Here is an 18950-nt window from a genome sequence, read left to right on the forward strand (position 1 = left end):
TATATATATATATATAATCTCTTAACATATAATACATTTATATGTCACATTTATAAAGTCACATTTTCCTTTAATATTCTGTAATGAAGGAGCTCCCAATAATCCGGCACATGAAAGAAGCTGTGAAATGGCTCCATTCAAACAGCCATCTGCTCAGGGGTCCAGTGGAAGAGCCTCTTTTCATTCGAATGAATGAAGACGACAAGGAAAAGGCCCGCAACAATCTCCTGGAACAGTCAGAAGCTTCCAGAGAGCCCTTTCTATTTCATTTTGTGTTCAGGGATGACATGGAGTTATTTTTGCAAGAATGTAAGGACAAAATGGGCCTGAGAGTGAATTCCTCATTTGATACATTTTAAGTTTAATTTATACAGGATTGTCATGATAAAATGGGCCTAGGGGTGAATTGGTCATTTGTTGTATATATTTAAATTTTTTCTTTTAAAATGATGCTGAATTTTCTCTCTTTTTTAGTTTTTTGACATGTTTTATTTTACATAAAGAAAAATGCATGCTGCACATGTTCTTGTGAAATAAAGTATATTTTATATAAAATGCCCATAAGTTTCAAGCATTATTTTTCACCATCATGATCAGTAAGTAACTCTCATAATACAATGAAACCGATAACTATTTACAATTATATTACACAAGATCAATGTTTTAAAATGCTTATTGTACTGTACCTTAATGTATCATTATAACATACGTATAAAGTATGATGTTTCGTTTGTAATAAAAGCAAACTACGCTCCAAAACGTTAGGTGGCGCTACTCGGTTTAGAACATAAGCTCCGCCCCTCACTTCAGGTTCTGGCGCTGGGGTTCTGAAACTGGTGGTGCTGCGGGTCTGCAGCTGGATACTATTGGTAGCCTCCGCTTCTGAAACAGTCAATCTGCGCATCTTATCATGTGGCTCATTGTGCATGACACCACGGAGACTCCGCATGTGAGGAGCATGCTATTCTCCGCGATCCAAGCGCAACTTACCACACGCCCCATTGAGAGTGAGAACACTAATCGCAACCATGAGGAGGTTACCCCATGTGACTCTACCCTCCCTAGCAACCGGGCCAATTTGGTTGCTTAGGAGACCTGGCTGGAGTCACTCAGCACACCCTGCATTCAAACTCGTGACTCTAGGGGTGGCAGTCAGTGTCAATACTCGCTGAGATACACAAGCCCCCAATGTTTGCAGTTTTTGAGAAAATTTACATTTGAATGGACTATATGGTCTTTGAATATTAAGCTGGGATAGTAGAAGGTATTTTAATAAGTTACATACTTCTGCTTTAAGTTACATTCTAAAACAGTTTTCATAGAAAAGTTAGTTTTTCTGCTCAACGAATCTTCTTGTTCAATGTGCAAAAGAAAATAATTCATATTGTACAAGTATTCTACATAAGCAAAATTATATTAGAAATGTGTAAAGCAAGTAATGCATTTAAAAGTAATTAACTTGATGCTAAAGAATTTAAATGCATTAAATAAAAAATAAATAAATCTAATTCACCCAATACCTCTGAGGAGACATAATAGTTGTGGAGGGAGGATTTTATTAAATTCGTACAACAAAATTGATGTTGATACATTAAAAAAATAGCCTACATTTTGCTGATTTTTTGACAAATATATTTATTCCTAAAACACATTAATCATACATTCGAACAAACAGCATAGATTAATGCATTCTTCTTTGAATTTAAAGGGATAGATCACCCAAAAATTAAAATTCTTAAAATAGGACTTTCTTTTTTCTGCTGAACACAAGCGTATATGTTTAGAACAATACTTCAGCTCTGTAGGTCCATACAATGCAAGTGAAAGGTGACCAGATTTATGAAGGCATAATAAAGAAAGCATATAAGAAAGCATAAATTCAACATAAAAATAATCCATATGACTCCAGTTGATAAATCCATATCTTCACAAACGATATAATAGGTGTGTGCACAGAGGGTGGGGGCAGGCACCGACAGGGCCCCCCCGTGGAGCCGACCCTGGTTACATGTCAATACATTTCAACGATGCACCAGATTAAAAAGGGCACGTTTTAAGATTCATTTCTAAAAGTGCATAACACTCGGCCAGAATTCCTCTTCCTCTCATTCTCTCGTCAGAATTTCAGCTGAGTAGTAAAAACAGCTTTAATGCATTTACTAAATTGAAGTCAGCACAGCTGCCTATCAGGGCGCACATTCACTCATTGCACTCTTCAATCCATTACCCCCCGCCCCCCAACGACTCCATTTCTCCGGGCTTTGCAGCTCGCCACGCCTCGCCTTTCCTCAATAGTTGACAGAGCCTCGGGTCCCTCGCTAGTCGTCGTGAGGCATCTTCCACTCCCTTACGTTCTATCTGTCTCCCTATCCTCCACATTCTCAGGCTCCAGCATCCTTTTGCAAAGGCTGAGAAAACCGTGGACTGTGTGACCAGTTCATATATTTTGTGTTCTTTTGTGTGAGCGCTCTTTCATCCGCGTGCGCGTGGCAGAAAAACAAACACAAATCTCCACGCTTTTCTGCTCAAAGGTTCTCTACACAAATTCCGACCATGTCCGGTGAAGACGCACCTGCCCAGCAGCAAAACGCCGAAGAGCAGAAGCAGCAGGAGACCAAGACGCCCGCTGAGTCCCCGAAAACCGAGAGCAAACCTGACCCACCTCCCTCCAGTGCGTCCACCGAGGCCGTCGCAGCCGCAGACGCCACCCCAGCGCCCGCCGCGGAGAAAGCACCCGAGGAGGACACCTTCAGCTACCGGGCACTGGTGCTCACCGGTTACGGCGGCTATGATAAGGTGAAGCTCCAGGTGAAGAAGGGGAAACCGGCGCTCAAGAGCGGCGAGGTGATGGTGCGCGTGAAAATGTGCGGGCTAAACTTCGCCGATTTGATGGCGAGACAGGGACTGTACGACCGGCTCCCCTCCCCGCCGGTAACTCCGGGCATGGAGTGCTCCGGGATCGTCGAGGAGGTCGGAGAAGACGTGACGGACAGAAAAGTGAGTAACTGTTTGAAAGAGTAATTCTTACAACGTGACGGTTAAAGTGTATCTTTTATTTGTTCATTTTTGCATCCGTTATATATTTGTTCAGCAAATGTTCATGTGCAAAGCTGAATCAGTCATTCAAACGGACAGCTCATTCTCAGACTCTTGTCATATTAACTCACTTGTCCTCCATGGGAGACAAAAGAGGAGCGGGAGGGGCGCCGGTAGCACCGGAGCTCTTGTCGCGTTGACACGAGCAATGTGCCGGAACGCTAAACGTTCACGGGAGAGCGAGATTTGCTTTGGCGTTGTCACTCGTTTTGCCAGTTTGCCCTACTAATCTAAAGTAACTTCCGCTCCTTCTCCGTTTGTTAACGGTAGTCGATTAATAATGCTAATGATAATAAGCTGTAAAGTTGTAAATTATAAGTAATCAAATCAAGATTTTGCAATGGATACATTGACTGTTTGCCCGACAAAACGCATCCACAGCTACGCAACGCGACTAGAACGCTTCATTTATAACCAACGCAGCTATATATTTCTCCTAATTATAATGACCGCGTTCTCGTCGCGTCGCTCGCGTTTAGTGTAGAACCACCGCCCCTCTTGCGCGAGCTCTTTTATTTCACTCCGAGATGGACAGCTCTGGATTATTTAAGTCTTGCAGACATGCAAAAGTACATAAGGAGTGGTTTCTACATTTTTCTCTTAACCGTCGCCGCTTTATGCCCCGTGTCATGTGGGCGCGTGGAGAGACTCTCCACGAGCAGAAAAAAGGGCGAGGCGCGCGAGAGAAACATTTCTAATCGCACGCGCCTTTTGTCATATGCATCGCGCGCATTGTGACACCGACATATTCTGACAACATTCAAGACCGATTTTGTTCTCCTCTTTTGTCATTTCAAACAACAATGAAAGGCACCCCCTTGTCTTAACGTCAACGCCTATTTGTGTAGGCATGATTCCAATGAAACACTATTTTCTTAGTATGGTGAAACAGACTTTTTTGTACAGTTGGCCAGAACGATTCCATTGGATTAAACACTGTTAATTAAACCTTACTTGGGTTACAGTGCTCATCAAAAGCAGTGCATTCTTAGTATGACGTGGAGTGATTGACTCACGCCTTTCTATGTGCTCCATATGAACAAATCGATGAGTCATGCCTGGTGGTCGGTGCACTGATCTCCATGGCAACGCATCATGGCACCGGAGTTGGTTGAAAGGATTTAATATTTGTTTTACACAGAATAAACCTAGTTAATGAACACCAGTCACTTTAAACTGTGAAAATTCAAATTTAACAGGACAGTTTGCAAAAAAAACCAACCACCTCATGTTCCAAACCCATATGATTTTCTTCCATGGAAAATAAAAGATCTAAGCGACCTCGGTCACCACTCACTTTCATTGTATGGCCAAAAAAATGCAATGAAAGTGTATGCCAATTGAGGATGGAGTTCTGTGTAAGGGTTTGGAACGACATAAGGAGCTGTAAATAATGACAGAATTGCCTAATAACTTCTTTAATATTAAAGAAAGACAGAGGGAGAGCACTAAGGCGTTGGCTGGTTGGTGATGCAGAGGAGGAAGATATAGTTCAGCCCTACCTCAGCCTCGTCTGTCACCTATATTGAATTAAAAATGTCATCATCCACCCCTTTCTCGCTCTCTCTTTCTCTCTGTTTTACCGTGTCAGCAAGCAAGCAATTTCTGCTTCTTACATTTGGAGATTTTATGTTTTTGGGGAAGCTGATGTTGTTTTGAGCATGTGAGAAGTGGAATTTGCTGATCATGATGTCCGGAATAAGAAATGGAGAGATGGCACTATTTCGATGTTACAAACATCTCTCTAAACACTCTTGAGCGCTGTAGAGGTGGATGCTATAGACCATGACACACACTCACATGACCTGACAGATGTTATGCCTAAACTGACCTCTTGTGCCCGCTCTCTGCCTTTTTTATTAGCATTTTCATAATGAATAATTCATAATACTTATTGCTCACACCACACACACACACACACACACACACTATTTATCAGAGTTCTGCTACAAGGATCAGATGCATCTGTTCACAATTATCTTCCTCTGGACCACATTGTCAGCCTGGAATTTCCTCTTTCTCGCTCGCTCTTACTCCCTCCCTCTGTGTGTGATTTGACAGGTCTGTGATAAACAGCGACATAGAGAATATCAGTAAAAGTGAACAGCAGAGACATGGGGCGTTTTAGTTGAATCTGGTTCTTTTGTAACATTTCTGGTCTAGGAAATATATACAAAAAGGAGATTTGGGGAGTATTTGACATGCTGGAACACAAAGTCTTTTCAAGTGTAGCGATACTCTCATTTAAGAGCGGTTTAACTAGGCTATAAAAGAAGATTTATGGTTTTGTGAGTTGAAGTCTGAGATGTTTTAGTACTAAAAGAATGAGCATATTTAGAGTTGTATCATTGTGGGAAAATGAAAAAAAGAAAAGTTTCAATATACCAGAATGTCACAAACGAACTAGAAAGGGTGACAAAGTTTCACAATGTTAAAAGAGAGAAGGGGTAACAGAAGTAGAACAGAAGAGTCTCTGTTATGTAATAGCACCAGTATTATGATAAAAGTATGACCTAATTACAATTGCAGGGTTTAAACAAAGCAGAAGTGGATAAAGTGACTAAGCATAGTTTCATAAAAAATATACAAAATTTTAGTTATTAGAAGTCATAAAAACAGGCAAAAATAAATGGGTAAAAATAAAATAAAAATGAGCAATTTAGAACAAATGGTGACCAGTCAAAATAACAGTCAGAAGAGGCTGTGTATTACAGTGATTTTCCCACAGAACAGGGGTGTTCATCAGCCTAACTGTGGGATGTTTATGGTTACCATGCAAGAGTTAATGCACACCTGTCTCCACATAGTCTGCATTTATCTACATTTTTCAATTAATTAGAACATAGCCATTCCAATCATAATTAAGAGTCGAAACCATCTGTTTCATCCAATAATTTTTTTTTTGGCCAATTTAATTGATTAATCTATTAAATAAAGAACAGCCAAACATATACATACAGAATCAATTATTTAACCCTCACGACCTCCCCCTCACGAGATGGTGTGCTAAAAATGTTGTCCAAAGTGAGATGTTCTGAAAGCGTCCATCTGATGAATGGACATGGATGCAAATTAAGCCTTTACAATAAGTCGATCTCAGACAGATTTTCTACACAATGGAGTGGACCAATGGCCAATGGTAGGCTTGTTCAGTGATATGAAAGGAAACCGGATATTACATTCGAAAGCAACTTTTTGTATTGTCTAATCAGTGCTTCACTTGTCTGCCAAAATAATGTAAAGTGTATTTGATTATCTTAATTATAAATAGAAAATTTAACGAATATAACAATTATTTATTTCAGCATTATATATTTTATCATTTTTATTTGGGGGGGCCTTTCTCTGCAAATAAAGATTTTTTTGCGATTTAATTCAATTAATTAATTGCCATATTGATTAATTGGCATTGACTAAAAATGTTATTATTTGACCGTCCTTATAAATAATAATAAAGGTCTTTTTTTTATTTTTATTTTTTTTTATAGAATCCTGTCTTATCTGTATGAACTTGTAAACTATATTGCCTACAAAATGGTCAGCTCTTTTGTTTAAATACAGAATGGATATTACTAACGGATAACAACAGAATCCATACAGCATATGTATTAGGTTTTTTTTTTTTTTTTTTTTTCTTCCTTACTATATGTATGCTTTCATCTAAAGCAACAGCACTGTAACTGCAAGGATACTATCCCCCCCAACACACACACACACAGACTAGGGTTGATTGTCTTGCTCAAAGGCACAGTGGTAATAAACAGGAATGTGATCTCAATATCTCTCCACACCTACAATGGATTTGGAGATGGTGCCCTTTGTGTCAGCTGCCCAGAGCCTTAACTCTCTGGTGACTTTCATCCCTTACAAAACAAACAGATCAAATCGACAAAATCAGAGAAGTTATGGAGTAGAATGATACTCATTTCCACAGCAACATAGTTGGACATTTGCTGCTAGACATATTGCATGAGCCTTTATCCTTTAGTCTCAGATGGTATTCCTGTTTACTAGGGGTGGGAATCGTAAGTAATTTGAATGATTATGGTTCCTTAACGGTTCCAATAACCGTTCCAAAATCCAAACTTTTTAGCACTTTTGAGGAAGAATTTATGGAAATAAAATTGCACTTCCTGCCCTCAGCAGCCTTTTGCCAAATTATAAGATTTATTATAACAGAGCAGATATAACAAATCAGAAATAAATGTATTAAACAGACTTTTTAGAGGCATAAATGCAATCCAATAATTTATCCTAATGACTTATAAATGAAAAAAGCATCTTGCATTCATTTATTGTATATCTATTTATTATATAAGATTCCACTGTTAACAACAAAACTCATGTGTATCTTTTAATGACGCATTGTCAAACAAAGTAACTGCACTTCCTGATTTCAGTATCACAAGCCTTAAGTATAACATTACATAATACCATAACTGTTCTTATTTCATTCAAGTTAAACATGGTGAAAGTCATTGCCTGCAAGTGAGCAAGAATAATTCTGTTACTGCTCGCACTGATGTAGGTATTTTTTGCTTAAAGAGCCAGCTCAGAAGAGTCATTCACTAGTCATTCACTAGTCATGCTGATTGTGTTTTCTGTACATCTAGTCACAGACCGACTCTACTGTGCAATTGTATTGCAAGTATTTTTTTCATGCTGGTCTATTGTGGTATTCACTATTTCAGATAAACCCTCCCTTAAATGCAAAATATAGTATGCCATTATAACGGATGATACCATAACACTCACACAAAGCAAAATGAATGTCGAGTCTTCTTGGTTAGACTTCCTGTCTAAGTGGTCATTTCTTGGTCTGAATAAGCTGCAAATTGGACCGGGCTTTATTCTGATAGTCAAAAGCCTGGCTATGCGAGACCACTTTGCCCTTAAGTGTGTGTGTGTACACGTGCATGCGTACACGTGCATGCAAACAGGAAAAGAAGCGACAGGAGAGACTCCGCAAGGAGCAGCCAAGTGAATAATATCTTACGACATTCAGCTGGCCTTGATCTTTGCTATCTCAGCTGAAAAGTGTGTTTGTGTGTGAATGATTAACAAGTTTAGAATACAAAGTATAAGTTTGTGACACAAGTGTGACTCGTTTGTTTTGCAAGTCTGTTGTTGTGTGTGTCAGCGGGAGAGAGAGATAGAGGGGGAGAGGGCAGATTTCCCCATCTGGTAAGTCATCATCATGTATCCTGGTCAAGACTTTAATGTCCATTGGTCTCTGATGTGCAGAGCTTCCAATTAAAGGAGGAGGGGGAAGAGAAATGGCAGAGATGGACTGCAGAAAGCAAGACCGAGACATGAAGAAGGGAGAGATGAACTGGGACACAAACGTATTGGTTTGGGAGTAGTCCCTCACTCTTATTGGACAGTATAGACAAAGATGCCCATGTGTCCCTAGGGCCTATTAGACTGTGTTTGTCTTCCTGACTGTGAAGGAAATGCAGGATAAATGAGTGTGTTTGCAGTTATTTTTGGGCAAAGCATCTGTGTGTGTGTGTGTGTCTGTTTGTGTGGTTCCTGAAGTTACAATGATCGTTTTTGTCCTTAGAAAACGAGACATAAAGGAATAGGTGCTTTTCTGACATTTGTGTGTGTCGTCTTCTCTCAAGCTCATTAAAGCTAAAGGATCTGCCTACCCCCCGATGAGAGGAACTGATCTTTTAGAAATAAAGAGGGATGGAGGGGGGAGAAAGTGGTGAAGAGAGGCAGGAGATGGGAAATTAAAAGAATTGATGGAGAGAAAGATTGGTGAAGGAAGTGGAATGTATATGATACTACTGATTGAGAAAACGCACATCTGGAGGATGGAACATTAGAAGTGTTTTTGTTTGAGCATTACAAAGTTTGTATTAGTTTGTGTTACTACCTTCATGCATATCAAGCACAGCTTAAAAGTGAAGTGGGTATTTTTTTGAGATGTTAAAATACCATCCCATCTTAAAATGCAGTGACAACTAAGCCAATACAAAGGTTGATTCTGCTGAATATTATAAACACTGTGGCTCTATGAAAACATTGCTTCATTTGTTTGAGCATCCAGACCAGCCCAACAATGGAGATACCTTCTATTTATCTTGCAAATGGAAGACAAAATTCAAATGTGAATTTTTAATAAAAATATGCTGAATGGAAACCCCAAGTTGGGAAATGAGTCTATAAAATGTGCATTAAATACATATATTCTTGTGTTACGTAAGAAGACTTGAACATAAATTAAAAATCACATTTAGCAAATATATTCATATAGAAGTGCAAGATGGATGCAAATCAAAAAAAGTTATGTGAATACCTAATTTGCTCCGAGAATCGCATCAATATCATCTAAGTTGTTCTGAAATGCTTGCCATCAAAATTATTTGCTACGATTACCTCCCAGAAGTGTCTGACACTCCCTTCTCTCCCAAGTATAAGGCATCTGCTGCTAAACACTAGCAAACATGACGTTTGTCAGAGCATTTTGCACAAAGTTATAAAATTTAATCCAAGAGCAACAAAGTCACTATGCCACCACAAGGACTTGGAGCACATTAGGGAGAAAAAGGTGAGAAGAAGAAAAAAAGCCACAATGGCTTCAACTTCCGTTTATTTCTATTTTGTGTTAATTTCCCCAGAAGTGATGATATTTTTATTGTAAACGCATGTGAAAGAAGTGCTGCTTTTATTCAATAATTCTGATAACTATTTTTTTTTTTGTTGCATAAATTACATTTGCAATTTGGATTGAAAGAAAACGGGGACATTCTAAAAAGCTTACAGTGTAAAACACTTAACGTGGCTTAATGTATTATACACCGATATTGGAAGACCAAATTTAGTATGCACCTTTTTGATGTATACTATATTAGGGCTGGGTATTATCTGGAACCTCATGATACGATTAGTATTGCAAAACACATATCACAGTACAATATATTGCTATACATCACAATATTATTATTTGATTCTATTACGCAACAATTCTAATTTCGATTCCAATTCATTTGGTTATATTTCAGTTATATCGGAACATTGCATTTTTGTCTCTTGGTGAGCTCATTAAATTGATTTGGAAGCAACTGTGTGCATTTTAAATTATGTGAATACACAAATGATTATTTTTTTTTATTTGTTTTTTTTTTTTTTCTAAATTAGTTTATTATATACAAAAATATTCATCTGGTGAGTATATTGGCAATAAAATGCTTCATTTGACGAATACTTGTACTTGGCTCTATTCCAATGCTCCGTTTATATGCCATTTCAAAATAAAAGCCTCTTGTGTGGTTTGGATTGTTTACAGTTATAAATCCTCATCTGCTTGCCTGTGTGTATAGTATACATAATAAGGTGTAATGAATTTGTTCTTCAAATATCACTGTTTTAGCACATTGAGCCACGTAAAGCGTTTTTCATGTCAAGTGTTTTAGGATGTCCCACATAGGTATTTTTGCCCTTCTTTTTGGTGATGCTTGTGGCACAGAAATTCCACACTTCAGCTTAAAAGTATTCATTAGTAGCACTTGCTTTTGATTATACATGAGGATTTGGACAAACACCTAACCAGAAGTATAATACTAAGGCTTGAACTCCTGTACCATTTGTGCAGTGGACATGAATGCTAACTTTGAAGCTGCACTATGTAAGATTTTTGTGGTTAAAAATGAACATGTAATTATTGATCAAGTATATGCATAGTCTGTGTTCAAAATGTCCTTGCCTTACAACTATTAACTACTGTAAGCCTATAAACATTATTTGTATTTTGAGCAGTCAGGTTCAATTTGGCGCAAAATCGTTGGCTTATGACATTCATCCTTGCGTCAATACATCATGTCCATAAACTGGAAAGAAGTGCCGACTGTCTCTGCTCAGTTCAACACACACACAGTTCAGGACAGCATCATTGCAGTCTAGATGTATGTTTATCTGAAATAAATTTGTCGAAGTTGTTTAACTGCTATAATGCTTGAGTGTTTTCTGGTAGGGTTGTTGAAGCTTATATTGCTTGTCATGCTTTTATGAATCGAACGTTACTCGTGTGTTAACCGATCACGATGTATCTACGTTGTCCGGTTAAGTTACTGTGACGTTTAATGTAAAAAATAAATAAATAAATAAAAAAAAAAAGTTTAACATCTTAAATTGAAAATTGTAGTACAATGAAAATAGCTTATGACCACAGATGTCACTAGACAGCATAATGTTACGAAGAGCAACTTTAAACAAGCTGATGTTGTTGATAAGTCTTCTATTACTTAGTAAAAAAAAACACACATTTGTGTGTATTTGGAACAAGGAGATAAATGGACTCGAACATGCAGAGGAAGTTGTGGAAGTCTGCTCGATTAGTTTTTGTGTGTGTGTGTGTGTGTGTGTGTGTGTGTGTGTGTGTGTGTGTGTGTGTGTGTGTGTGTGTGTGTGTCAGAATGGGACTCCAAGGCGATATTCTTAACCAACCCCAAATGAAACACATTTATCTGCCCAAAGATTAAAGAAACTGTCCAGATGGCCAACAGAAACTACAGGTTCAAGTATTTTCTGAGGTATGCCAACTGTCTTGAAAGATAATAACACAACATACACAAGAGAACCCCCAGATTTGTCCAGCTGTGATATCTTCTTGCCAAAAAATGCTAAGCTAATAGCTAATGAACAAATCATCATTGTAGAGATTTTATGGTCATGATCAAATCTTCGGTTATGTATTCTGAATATATTTACTGAACATTTATGCTCCGGATTGTTATTGAGCTACTATGGTGACTGGAGTAAAATGTTTTAAGAAATTGTCCACTAAAAATAAAAATGTTATTTACTCACCCTCAAATCGTTACAAACCCGAATTGCTTTCTTCAACGACAAAGCTATTCTTTTCCATACAATAAGAGTGAATGTTGACAACAGCATACAGGCAACATTTTCAGTGAAAAACAACTCCAATTTTAGTATGTCCCTCACACGAAGTTATCATATAGCCTCAGAACACTTGAAATAAAGGGCACAATTTGTATGCACTATTTTCTGATGCCTGCTGAGCTTGGATACATTTATACAAGATTTTCGTTTTTTGAGTGAACTACTAATTTAAAACTGAAAGGCATGTTACAGAAACATTCCTGATGTGTTTTTCAGACTTTCCCTTAGCTGATCTCTCTCTTTTCTCATCTGTAGGTGGGTGATAAGGTTGTAGTTCTCAATCGGAGTGGTCTGTGGCAGGAAGTGGTGGTGACTGCAGCCACACACACTTTCCTGATGCCCGAGGGTATGAGCTTCGAGGAGGCAGCAGCACTTCCGGTCAATTACATCACTGCCTACTTGATGCTCTTCGATTTTGGGAACCTGCGTCCAAACCAGAGTGTACTCATCCATATGGCAGCAGGTAAGTGTGTGTGTGTGTGGGGTGGGGGTAGATTATGGAAATCTATTACAGGCTTCATAACTTATATTTGCATTTGATTATATGCAACCTAATGCAGTTATATTTTCACAAGCCTAAGTCACAATGGACACATCATTTGCAGGTGTAAGTGTTTGTGCGTATGCTTGCAGCTTGTAAAAGGGAACCCTGGGGCTTTTATATCAACGAGAGACCACAGTTATGTTTAAAATATACTCTTGCGCTCAGTGTGTGTGTGTGTGTGTGTGTGTGTGTGTGTGTGTGTGTGTGTGTGAAGGGATCAGCGAGCCTCTTGTTGCAACTGCAGAAAACTGTAGCCAAGTTTCCTCCCCAAGGGATCTTGTACACGGAATGCACTGTGCAGGTGCATGTATGTGTGTGGGGTGTGTTAGGAATCTCTGCTCTCTGAATAATTAACTTTGGGAGATACTGGAAGTACAGATGTGAGTGTTGAATATTTGATAATATTCCTGTAGGTTCTTATAAATAAATTAAATTGTCTGATTCCCTTAGCAGCCGTTTAATTTATAAATGTTTAGACTATGTTCTGCTGAAAGTGTAGACTGTCCTCTGGTTATGTTTTAAGACTTTGATCTTTGGATGATTGATCCTAGATGATGATTCGCTGTCAGTAGTAGCTGACTTTTTGCTCATGAAGGTCTGCTATGTTGTATTTAACTAATTTACATTTCTAGTAAATTACTAGAGTACATTTCAGGCAAATTGCCAAATGTCTGCGGTATCAGTATATTGAGCTAGGGCTGCGCAATTAATCATGATTGCGACGTGGACACTTTTTTTTTTTTTGTGCTGTAAACTATTTTAGCTGTTCTACTTCCACGAGATGGAGCCGTTGGTTTAGCTACACCGACTCTTTCCAAAACCCTGCACACTTTTGTGCAGAAATGGTTAAAACAACAGCAGCAAAAGAGCGCCCTCAACTGACAACTGTTATGAACAACATGTCTTAAAAATGGCAGTAAGTCTCAATAATTCACTGCAACTATATGAAAATTTGCAAAATGATTAACAGGTCAAAAGTGTCATTGTCCATGGCAGCAGACACTTGTTTGGTACAGAGTCCAATAACTGGCATTTTTTTCAGAACTCCTTATCAGCAGTTTTTCAATTTTATCATCAAAATGGTGTTTTAATTAATTTTAATCAACTGAAAGTATAACAATTTGTTTTCAACATGACATTGTATTATTTTTATCAAATAAAGTGCTGCATTACTGAGCATCACAGGTGAGATATTGCTTAAAAATAATACAATGACTATTTATTATTAGTATTATTATTTATTATTGAGCTTTTATTTTGAAGCTTTTCTGATGTGATGATGGCAGCTTCCCACTCCAGAAAAGCCAGCCGATACGTGACCCAAAGTGATTATTAAACTACAAAAGGCTACCATTTTAAATATGTCGCCGGAAGTCGCTGTGCTCTCACTGAAAATTAATGCATTGAAAGTACTTTTTGAGCAAAGAGCGAAGTTTGTGGAGAGGTTTTGAGTTTGAAACCCCTTCACAAATTGAGAAATAGCCTTCCACTATTAAAAATGCCCCTTTAATTGTGTTTGGGTCATGTTTAGTTCAACAAATACATTTTTTACAAGGTTTGTCTTCCCTCCATCAAAGACATTTACAAAAAACACTGCATCCGCAAAGCAACCAGCATTGTGGATGACCCCACACACCCCTCACACAAACTTCTAAGAACACAGCAGATCTATCTCTTTTTCATACATTTTGTCAACTGCACACCAACATGGAGCAGTAGAAAAAAACAGGAGCTGATATTAAAAATAGCTTTACATATTTAACACAGATCTAGTAATCTGCTTAAATTGGTAAAAACAATCAATCCAACTATTACCTCACAAACATAATGTGAAACGAATAACTTTGGAAGACTCCGGCGCTGATAATAAGGATTGTCCTTTTTTATATATTTATTTTTTTTGCAGTGATTTTCACGTAATGCTCCCAATCAAGAACTATATACCGAAAAATAACTCGTGTTACTCATCTCAAGATTATTAATTTAGATCAACATCAATGCTGATTTAAAAAAAAAACATGGATAAATGAGCATTGTTAAAAGCAACTTTGTAGAAATGAACTGAGCTGTGTTGATTAGACTGTCATAAAAATTACCTGTGATTGGCTGGATAGTCGCTCAATCAGCCCAAAGTAACAAAATGCAAAGAATACTGTATACAAATCCGCCATTTGGACTCTGTATGGGTTTTTTTCTTTGAAAAGTGCGGTGGACAAAAGTCACCTTTTTAAACAGTGCAGAGATGTTCCCCGTGACTGCTACACCTGTTGCCATATCCTAAGGTTTTCTTAGCGGTTTGGGTACAGTGTCCCCTAGCAAACTATCTAATTTTGCTACTCTTACAATTTACAAATGGTGTCCAATTTTCATAAAATTTGGCTCCAATTAGTCTTTAGACCATGCAGGAGAAAAGCTATCAAATGTGTTTGTTATTCAAAACCATTTAGCTGATGCAGCAGCTACAGCAAACTGAACTCGGTGCTTTACCCTTTTCCGCTTGCAGCTTTATTTCTTATCTTTAGAGATCAGAATTTTTTTTGTTGTTGTTGTATAAAGCACCCCAGCAGAAAAATGTTGCTGCATTAGCTGATTTTAAAAATGGCTTTTGTGAAAAGTTATTACAGGACTTCTGTCGAGGTGCATGAAATGTCAGGCGCACTTGTTGAAAAGTATATTAGATGGTTTGCTGCATTAGTTTCTGTGGGCTGGTGAGTGACAAAGTATATATGTCTCCTTTTGAATACAACCAGTAATTGTTTTAAAAATCTTCAAATACTTGATTGGGTATGTCAGTTTTTAAAAAAATATTCTCATATATTTTGTGTGTGTGGCTTTGGCTGGAAGGAAACACCAGAGAGTTGCATAATCCAGAATTCTCAAACAGCTTGAAAGCTTCTCAACTACCACACCTATAAAGAAAGTGAGACAAAGTTTTATTAAAACAAAACATGGAGGAGTGCAAGTAGTCCCAGACATTTGCAAAGAATTCAAACCAAAGCCAAAAGAAATTGATGGTCTGTCATCTTTGAGACGGAGATGGTCAATACCATAGACAGTCACGGATGAATAAACTGTTGTTATGCTGCGTGTTTCTAGTGTGGGTGTGTGTGAATGCTGGAGTGCACGTGTTTGTGTATCTATGTGTGTTGTGCTCAGGAAGCCCTCAGTATCGCAGGGCAAAGGATGTTTTGTTTTTAATTCACTGTAAATTTTAAATGTGTTTCCTCTGAGTTTCACAGAGAAGCTACTATCCTTACCCCTTCATATGGAGTCAAACATGGATTTTGGCAATTTAAGATTATAGAGTTAGTTGAAATTTGTAATTTTTGCATCCCAATTGTCAACAAATGTAGATGCAGAAATGATCCCGGTTTTCAAAACAATCCCAGAAATTTCCTGTCTTCTATTGGTTCTATAAACAGATCGACAAACTCCAAAATAATTCTATTGGTTTAGCCAATGTTGCTGGCGGGCTTGATATGGAGTTGTGTGTCACAAATCTGCGCGCACAATTTTATTTTGAGCATGCAAGATTTTATTGAGTGCACAAAAAGGTATTTTGCATACGTGTGAGCTAAATTTGGTAAAGCAATGTACCATCTGGCAAAGATTAATACACTTTGAGAAAACAAAAATCTATTTTACACTTGAATAAAGTTTATTTGAATGTGAATTTGCACAGAATTCTGAAATGTATGTAACTCCAATGTTTTTTGCATGTGCAACATCACTCGCTCTCTCCTGCCAACACTGCATGCGCTCATAGCTTTGAATGTTTGTTTGCACAACAAGGTCTCGGCATTATAATGTGCCAGAATTTCAGCCAGTCAGAGATGAGGTGGTAATTTTTGATTAGCTGGCTACCACAGATCATACTGCTAATAAAAACAAGAGGAAGTGGAGAAGGGGATGGTATGGAATGATTTTCCGGACATTATTCAAAAGGAACTGCAAATTGTATTTGCAATTGCGTTTTCAATTTGTGGACGCATAAAATGTGACATAATCCAAACGCAATTGCAAATCGCGCATTACCGTTTGCATTTTCGTTTAAGCGAACGCACAGTGACTGCCAGATTTCAAATGGAAAAGCAAAGTCCGTTTGCAACTGTGTTTCCCATATCTTACGAGTTTTGGCCCTGTCATATTTAAATAGCAATTTCAATTACCATGTCTGCTTTTTCACTTTCTCAGCGTCGCGTATGTAGCCAGCCAAAACTCAAGTGGAATACTAATTCCCTTAGTATTTCCATTGACGCCTTACACGGAAACCTGTCAATCAGGGTCAAGGGTGGGATTATGCTATGGGGTGTGTTTGTCTTGGGAAGTGACGTCACTCACAGTCGACGGTCAAGAGTCATTATATAAACAAGCATTAAAAGTAATTGACCAGAAATCTGTAAGATGGCATCACTGCATAATTCTAAGGAAGCATAATATCTTGAGTTTTGACAGTTTTGTAAATTTTTCTTTTTTAAAACTAATTTTTTAAGTGTGTGAACAACGTTGCACCAGAAATATGCTGTCAACTAGTACATAAACAAAAGAGCGGAATAAGAACTAGAGGCACAATAAGTGGAAACTATAGCCGCAAAACGTAGAACAACATTTGGTCAGACACCATTTTCAGTAAGAGACATACATTTGTGGAATGCATCTGAAATTAAAACATTGACAGACTTCAAGGTTTTTAATACACATTTAAAGCAATGGCTGAAACTGAAACAACTTTGTGAACACTGACTGTACAGGACATAACACAATGCATACAAACATAATGTTGCATATGTGAGCACGCACAGACATATGCACATGTATGCATGTATGCGTGGCATCTACTTTGTATTCTTTATAAAGCAATGTTCTATGCATTTGTCCCTGTCAAATAAACATTAAAATAAATACAAAATAAATAAAGAGGTGATGCCCTGAACAGACGCTGGTTTATTTGATCTTGACCGTCGACTGTGAGTGGTCTCTTCCCAAGACAAACACGCCCCATAGCATAATCCCACCCTTGACCCTGATTGACAGGTTTCCGTGTAAGGCATCAATGGAAATACTAAGGGAATTAGTATTCCACTTGAGTTTTGGCTGGCTACATACGCGACGCTGAGAAAGTGAAAAAGCAGACATGGTAATTGAAATTGCTATTTAAATATGACAGGGCCAAAACTCGTAAGATATGGGAAACACAGTTGCAAACGGACTTTGCTTTTCCATTTGAAATCTGGCAGTCACTGTGCGTTCGCTTAAACGAAAATGCAAACGGTAATGCGCGATTTGCAATTGCGTTTGGATTATGTCACATTTTATGCGTCCACAAATTGAAAACGCAATTGCAAATACAATTTGCAGTTCCTTTTGAATAATGTCCGGAATATCCTTCCATAGGATGGTTTGTTTTCAAGAAAGGAAATGTATAACGCACTATGACTACATGAAAGCAGCTCTTTTGTTGACTTAACTGTTGTAATGAACCTTTTATGAAATATTATTTTTAGTCTGTTCACTGCCTAGTGTTTTCTAGCTAGCTAGCTCTCTTGGCTAGTATTTGGTTATCTAGGTTACCAAGTTACTTACGTAGCTACTAGTTTGGCCATGTTGGCTACCACTTTCATCTGAAGTTATATTAATTTAATCTCTCCCATGTGTAAAATTCTTTAAGACTAATGTAATAGCATAGTTCTGGGGAACTTAATTTGACTTCTATCTATCCCAAATGATATTCTGAGAGAGCGGTTTATTAAAAATAAATGTGACCAGATTGCAGTCTACCATGGATGGGCAACCACTGAACCTTTATTCTTTTGTTATTATTACATGAAATACTAGTTTCTTTAATAAACATTATTTTGTCCACCACCTTTAGTGTGTCCTCTAAGTTTCCAACAGCTTTGCATATTATTAATTGTATGTATATTATAAATATTGCCTAAATTAACATTCTATTCTTGATAATAAATTCAAAAAGCTGTTTGTTTGCCTTTCAAAGCTGTGGGGATATACTGAAATTTTCAGTATGCTGTTTTTATGATGTTCTATCACAACCCATTAGTGAGAAGAAATAGAAGAAAAGAAAAAGAGCCAAATTATGTCTCCTGTCATATTCTTGGGTAAATTAAATGTACAGTACATTGAACCTCAATGCAAAAAGTAAAATAAAAAATGGAAAGAAATCCTTAGCATTGCATGATCCCAGGCTAATATATTTTGAAAAACTTGCATTACAGTAATTTAAGCTTTACAGTATTCCTGGTATGTCTATAATCCATGGGGTAATTATCTTTTGTAATAACTGCATACAGTATATAAAGTGTGTACTGAACTTTGCGCATTGTGCCTGTTGGCTCTTCTGCTACATGTATATACTGAGATGTTCATGGTTGCTGTAGCTACC

At 37.7% G+C, this 18950-nt stretch overlaps 1 protein-coding gene across 1 annotated transcript in view; it reads left to right on the plus strand.

Moving 5' to 3' along the window:
• The first annotated feature begins 2279 nt into the window (after positions 1 to 2279).
• Positions 2280 to 18950, plus strand: part of vat1 (vesicle amine transport 1) — a 44914-nt gene continuing 28243 nt past the window's right edge. Inside the window, exons 1-2 of the mRNA XM_052138800.1 lie at positions 2280 to 2997; positions 12262 to 12469. Of these exons, the coding sequence (XP_051994760.1) occupies positions 2554 to 2997; positions 12262 to 12469 (652 nt within the window). The 5' untranslated portion in view covers positions 2280 to 2553. The remainder of the gene's footprint in view (positions 2998 to 12261; positions 12470 to 18950) is intronic.

The sequence above is a fragment of the Xyrauchen texanus genome, chromosome 12 (assembly GCF_025860055.1).
Source record: "Xyrauchen texanus isolate HMW12.3.18 chromosome 12, RBS_HiC_50CHRs, whole genome shotgun sequence".
Lineage (NCBI taxonomy): Eukaryota > Metazoa > Chordata > Actinopteri > Cypriniformes > Catostomidae > Xyrauchen > Xyrauchen texanus.